The sequence below is a fragment of the Tasmannia lanceolata genome, unplaced genomic scaffold, assembly GCF_043159265.1.
Source record: "Tasmannia lanceolata isolate RefF3 unplaced genomic scaffold, GAP_Taslan_0.1 ptg000037l, whole genome shotgun sequence".
Classification (NCBI taxonomy): domain Eukaryota; kingdom Viridiplantae; phylum Streptophyta; class Magnoliopsida; order Canellales; family Winteraceae; genus Tasmannia; species Tasmannia lanceolata.
The window spans coordinates 50,861,152-50,867,631 of NW_027518714.1; the positions used below are offsets into that span (position 1 = coordinate 50,861,152).

Here is a 6,480-nt window from a genome sequence, read left to right on the forward strand (position 1 = left end):
GAAACTCAAAAGGCTATTAGTAGGGTCCATATGTTCAGTATAGGTATGTCGAGTGCCATTATCAAAATAGGGAGTGTGGTGTGGATACTATTTCCATTTTTAATTAACTATTAAATGCTGCTATAATTCTCAAAAGTCAAATGCAATTCCTATCCCCCTTTCAGTATTTTCATCTCCTGTTATTCCTCATCTCCTTGAATTAACATTCCTTTTGTTTGGAAAAGAAATAATTTCTCAGTGAAAGACTAAAAGGAAGTGGAAGGGTGGAATTGCTTGAAAACAGGGTGAATATGGTGTTCTCCAAGATTGAAGGTCCTGATTTCACCTACATGTCACCCAAAGGGAACTCTATTTTTTCTTGGTTTGTTTAAGTTAAAAGAGTATATAGTGTTAATCTTAATGTTTCTTGTATATTGGGTACACTAGCATCTAAAGATTATTATCTATTTACCAAGGCGCTGTTTGTTTTGGATTTTGAGAACGGATTGTGAGTCCAAAACTGATTATTGGACTCAAATTTGCACTTATGCCCTCTTCGTTTGAGAATTGTGACAACTGATTGTTCTCCCCAACCCAACAAAATCAGGTTGGGGATGTTGTCACAATCTCAAACAGACAGGGCCTTAATTTTGAGTCCAATAATAAGTTTTTTTGTTTTTTGTTTAGTAAAGAGTCGTCACTAGTTATTTCCTTATGCATCATGTTCCTTTTGCAACTATTGAGATCCAACTCACCCGTAAAAGCTAGCTGTTAAGAGGAGGGTGCTCAAGTCCTTATAGGCCCTTCCACATCCATTCACTTTTCTGATGTGGGATCTTTGCTTTCGTGTTAAACCTCAACAGCAACCCTGATAAATTATTCCATGGAATGTTTGTGGGCCCGAATCATGTGATTATTGACGGTACCCATTTTGGAGAATGTTAATAAATTCCAAAATCCATTTCCTCGTCCATTGGCTAAAAAAATTAAAAAATTGGATCTATGTCCAACAGATCACACCTACCAAGAAAAAGTATTTTGTTTCGGTTCGATCCGTAGTCACATATGAAATAGCTGATGGTTGTTACTTGGTTGAGAAATCTCATCAACCTAGTAGACAAATGGTTCCCATAATTCAGTGTAAAGGGATAAAAATCTGCTTTCGACCTGACATTGCATTTGCTAACCGCCCTAAAAATTGCATGGTTGTATCCTTTATTTGCCCTGAACCTGTCTCGGATGAGGTCCCCAACAAGAACTCCAAATTTGTTGTCTGGGTTTTCACTTGGTGAATATAGTTTTCTTCTCCTCTTCTCTATATATGGTTTGATTACCTTTCTGGAGGCTTTGACTCTGAATTAGAGCACATTGAGCCCGCACTTTCGTAGAAGCAAAGGAATCCTCTATATGATCATCATCCTTCAGATTTTCAATGAAGGACTTGTTCCATCCATACCAGAAAATTAGGATCTAGAGCAGATTCATTGTTTATGAGCATTATTTTAACGAGATTTTATATGGTGTGTGGCCGTATAGTCCAGTATTTTCCATAAGATCACCCTAACCCTCCGATCTAGAGGTTTCCATAGGATGATCCGAACCGTTCATTTGATGGGCAGGTTGTGCCCCCAAAAAACATTTCCATAAGATTATCCTAACCCTCCAATCTGTAGAGGTTTCCATATTGTGCAGTCCCTCTATAGATTGGAAGGTTAGGATCATTCCATGGAAATAATTTTTGAAGCACAACCTATCTACGTTGTGGCCCAACAAATGAACAGTTTGGATCATTCTATTGAGTGGGCCATACCGTCCTTTTTGAAAAATCCTATTTTACTTATTTAGAAGTTTAGATTAACTGTGTACAATATAAGCAGGATCGACTAGGACACTCCATTGGACGGTTCGATTTGAAATGGATTGTGATGAAGACTTGGGAGGTAGGATCTGAAAAACAGTTCGAATCCGATCCGACTAATAAGGGATTTGAATAGATAATGACTAAGAGTGGTGGATCCATTGACACCCTTATAGTCACCCCATAGGAAAAAGAAACCTTACAAAAGGACCCCTCTGTTTGAAAACCCTTAACTGCATCTCCCATATCACCTTCCTAATTACTGCTCCAGTATCGCCTCCCATATATCCTCGGTTATTAAATAGCTCTACTTCATAATGCAGCATTCTTTAATCTTAATCCCATCGTGGGTGATATGGTCCAGCACTTAGCCCACATGCTCTAATCATTGCCCCCAAATTTCCATTTAAGGAGACACCTTTGTGCCCAGACAGATCAGACAAGACTCTGGACCACTCATATTATATTAAGATTGGCACACAAGTTGCACTCCCCCCTCTCTGTATATGTCATTCTCTATTAATAGTGTGTTCACCCTCCGCCAGAACTAATAGAATACTAATAACATGTCATCTAAGAATAATAAACTCACCTTTCCCATAGGCCTCGTTCAGTTGATCCATTTTCTGCTAAAAAGGGGCGGAAATTACCTTTATTTTTAGTCAAAACGTGTTCACTGCATGTTCATTTGTCTAGAGTGGGTTAATTTTTTGAGAAGGGGAAATGGTGTGATTTCCGTGGCGTTTCCCAGTTAGGCCCACATGGCCATGGCCACCCCATTTAGACGATCCCAATTGGAAAGACGGTTTTCTCTCGGAAAGAAAACTCGAGCCCTCTGTTTGGTACCTAACCAATACGCCAAAGGCACCAGAAGTGATGGAATGCTTTAAGCTAGACCCTTTTAACCTGTCCCATACCAGGTTGGGTTTAACCTAGTCCCATACCTAGACAAGACCCCACTCAGGACCATAAGATTCCACCACACTTCCGTATCTGCCGTCCTCGGCTACCCACTTTGTGACTGTTTTCACTCTGGCCTTTGTTCCCGGTAGCTTTTCCACAGGCTACCCTTTCCGTGGCAACCCACTTTGAGGCAACTTCAATCTAGCGGCTTTCACTTTAGCTTTTTACCAAGAGCATAGTCCTCTTCACAAGTCACACCTTCCGTGACTCAAACATGGGACATGATGGACGCTCTGATACCGAATATTAGGTACCTAAGCAATATGTCAAAAGCTTTAGAGCTGATAGAACATTATTAAGCTAGGCCCTTTAAACATGCCCCCATACCAGGCTGGGTCCCACCTAGTCCCATACCACACTCCTCTATCTGCCTAACCCAACTTCCTTTTTTCTTTTTGCCACATCATTTCCTCGGAATTTTTTCTCCTCCGTTGTTCACAAAAAGAGTCACTCCCAACTAGGGGTGCAACTCGGGTCGGGTTCAACTCGGAAAAAGTTGGGTCGGATCGAGTTTCTCCAACCCAGGTTGAATTCGGATCGGGTTCAGGTTGAGGGTTTGGGCAACCTGACCCGAGTGAAACCCGACATTTTTTATCAAATTTTCGTTGTTGTTGTAAGCTTAAAAATTAGGGTTGGGTCGGGTTCGGGTTGGAAAAAGAGTTCCTTAGGTGGGGTCGGGTTGAACCTCGTCAGGTTGGAAATCAGGTCAGGTCGGGGTCGGGTTGGAAAAAAGGGATCCTCGGGACCCGACCCGAGTTGCACCCCTAGTCCCATCAACAAACCTGGCGGCCAGCTTTTAATGGGACCAAGGAATCCTTCACATATATTTATTTAAGGCGTAGAAGAAGACCTTGGATGCAAATGCAAAGCTTGTCAACGACAGCAACCCCTTTGATCATCAAAACCTTCCGGTTCATGCATCCAAGAGGAAGTTTCCAATGTGGGTTTGCCTTCCTTTCTCATGCCATTGGATAGTGGTCCTATTTGTTTAATCATCAACATACATATTTATATCTATATACAAGCTTAATGCGTCTCTTCAATCATGGATCCCTCAAAAGCACCGTTTCTTTATATGTAGCATGAACTGGCAGCATCTTTGTTTCAACCATATAAGCTTCTTTGGGTACAGCGCGCCCCTCTATTCTCCGACCACCAAATCGCTCGCCTTTCTTGTGTTCTTCCTTCTATCATTTTCATTTGGGCTTAGCAAATATAGTTCCATGGGAAGACAACCTTGCTGCGAAAAGATCGGATTGAAGCGAGGCCCGTGGACGATGGATGAAGATGAAAAGCTCATTAACTTCATCCTTAAGAATGGTATACACTGTTGGCGTCTGGTTCCGAAGCTCGCGGGTATTTGTGAACTCTCTCTCTCTCTCTCTCTCTGTATGTGTGTCTGTTTCTCTTCATCTAATTGACTTTAGACTAAAAGGAGAGGTTTTGTATGTTTTGTGGCCAATGATGAAGGTTTGATGAGATGTGGAAAGAGCTGTAGATTAAGATGGACTAATTATCTGAGGCCAGATCTTAAGAGAGGGGCACTTTCGGAAATGGAGGAGGATCAGATCATCCAACTTCATTCACAGCTTGGTAACAGGTCTACACCCATGGAGATTATTGCACCTTTTGTCACTCATAAGCTCGTATAATTCTCTTCTACAAACCTAATTTTTGAATATTTATGAAACTGCCCAAATGACCCCAAACTTCAATGTTATATATGTTAACCATCCTACTTTATTTTATTCCTTTTTTTTTTTCCTGAAATGATCAATGATCTTATATAGGTGGTCGAAGATCGCCGCACATCTCCCCGGCCGTACGGATAACGAAATCAAGAACCAATGGAACACTCGGATTAAGAAGAGATTGAAGATCCTTGGATTGGACCCAGTGACTCATACACCAATTGAACAGCCCGAAAATTACAAAGAGAAAGGTGGTCATGTTTCAAAGGTTAGTCCTTGGGAAGAACAAGAGAAGAACAAGTCCAAAGTTGTATTACTGGACAATCCTGGGCAGGAAGAACTCCCATTAGAAGAGGTAGAGTTGAGACAAGAGGGATATGAATTGGATTTGCATGGTTATGGAATGTTATGGAAGAGCAAGGATGAAGAGATGAAATTACCAAGCTATCCCTCCGACAGCTACAACACTTCATTTTCCTTGGAAGATAATCTCTTTTCTTTTATGGGTGAAGAGTCTTTTCTATTGGAAGACTCCACTATATTGGGATGGAAGTGTTGATTCTATTCCTTTATGATATGAACTTTATTCCTTAATTAGAAGAGATTTCTTCTTTGAAGAATCATCAATAAGCCTACTTCTTTTCATGATGTTTCATCACTTAGATAATCAAGAAAAAGATAATAAAGAACATGACATTGATGAAAGCTCATTTGGAGAATCTTCTGTCTGTTAAGGGTGTGGACATTCACAGTGTCTAGTGATTTAAAGAGCTTCAGACCTTAAAAAGGTTTACTTTCCATGGTTTCTTCCAACTGCTTCTATATAAATACCAAAGCATGCTTTTTTAGTATGGTATCCTTTCTTCCCTCTAGTAATAAGCTGCGGTCAAACCCTTGAACCCTTAGACTCAGCTGTCTTGGCATGAGGCTTGACCCCATGTGGGTGTGGCTTAACACATCTAGGTTTGCATAATTGTCTATTTTCCTTTATGGGTTATTGCTTTAATTGCTTTTGGGTAAGATGGGTGCACTCAAATCTTGTCTTTTTATCTTGTTTATGCTTAATTGCTTAGATATTGACAGACATTACGTTGTATTTGTACATTTGTGTAAAAGGAATGACCATGTAGATAGCATATATACCGATCTAACCATGTATATCAATCTCTGAACTTTACTTCCTGATCTAGAGGTAACGATTAGATGGCGGGGCCCGCTGGCCTCATTCTCTAGCAAGGACAGGCCCATGTCTAATACCAGTGAGATACATCAAAACATATGGTGTATATACATGTTGTATCTGCTGGGAATATTCGTGACAGCAAGAAAAGGAAAGGAAACAAGGAATCTGATGGGAACCACCATTTATGGCTACTTTAAAATTATATAAGAGGACTGCTAAACTGAAAAGCACCCTTGCAAAAGCCTAAATACAATGGCGCCCCATTGGATCCATGTCACACAACCGCATTAGTAATGGCACTGAGAAAAAATTAAGGCCATGCTTGGCAACCATGAAAAATATATTTCATGGAATATTTGTGGGCCCAACTGTGTGAAAGGTGCTGAAAAGGAAGGGGTGGGAGAGAATTAAGTGTGCACATATATACCATAAAAAATCCCTAAACTAGTGAAAAGTAAATACCCATTTAGAATGGTTTTTTATTCGTGGTTTTTAGTCATGCTCCATCCGACCCCTCTCAAGTCTCTCTATCTCACGTCCATCTCTCACACTTTGGCCCCACAAATATTCCATGGAATATTTTTTCATGGTGGCCAAACATTGAATGATAAATGTGGTTGGGTGACATGGATCCAATATGGTGCCTTAGGGCTTGGTTTTTTCAAGGGCTCCCTTCAGTTTCGCATTCCTCACTATATATTATATGCTAATCTCATGATTATTTTTTGGGAAGTGATATATCCGCCCCTTCTGATTACTTGGGACACCCAGCAACAGTGTATCAATGACTGCAGAGGGGCTGATGT

At 40.6% G+C, this 6,480-nt stretch overlaps 1 protein-coding gene across 2 annotated transcripts; it reads left to right on the forward strand.

Moving 5' to 3' along the window:
- The first annotated feature begins 3,689 nt into the window (after positions 1 to 3,689).
- Positions 3,690 to 5,157, forward strand: LOC143862337 (uncharacterized). 2 transcript variants are annotated; one of them, XM_077373362.1, is made up of 3 exons: positions 3,690 to 4,156; positions 4,271 to 4,400; positions 4,591 to 5,157. In XM_077373362.1, the coding sequence occupies exons 1-3, from the start codon at positions 3,883 to 3,885 to the stop codon at positions 5,048 to 5,050; spliced, it is 864 nt and encodes a 287-aa protein (XP_077229477.1). In that variant the 5' UTR covers positions 3,690 to 3,882; the 3' UTR covers positions 5,051 to 5,157. The 2 variants fall into 2 exon arrangements, 1 of the variants encoding a protein (XP_077229477.1); XR_013240260.1 differs by lacking the exon at positions 3,690 to 4,156 and having other exon boundaries at positions 4,267 to 4,393; positions 4,591 to 4,729.
- Positions 5,158 to 6,480: the final 1,323 nt, after the last annotated feature.

Coding starts and splice junctions, on each gene's coding strand:
- LOC143862337 (XM_077373362.1), top strand. CDS start 3,883: ATGAACTGGCAGCATCTTTGTTTCAACCATATAAGCTTCTTTGGGTAC. Junction 4,157..4,270: donor TCTGGTTCCGAAGCTCGCGG/GTATTTGTGAAC, acceptor CCAATGATGAAG/GTTTGATGAGATGTGGAAAG. Junction 4,401..4,590: donor CATTCACAGCTTGGTAACAG/GTCTACACCCAT, acceptor GATCTTATATAG/GTGGTCGAAGATCGCCGCAC.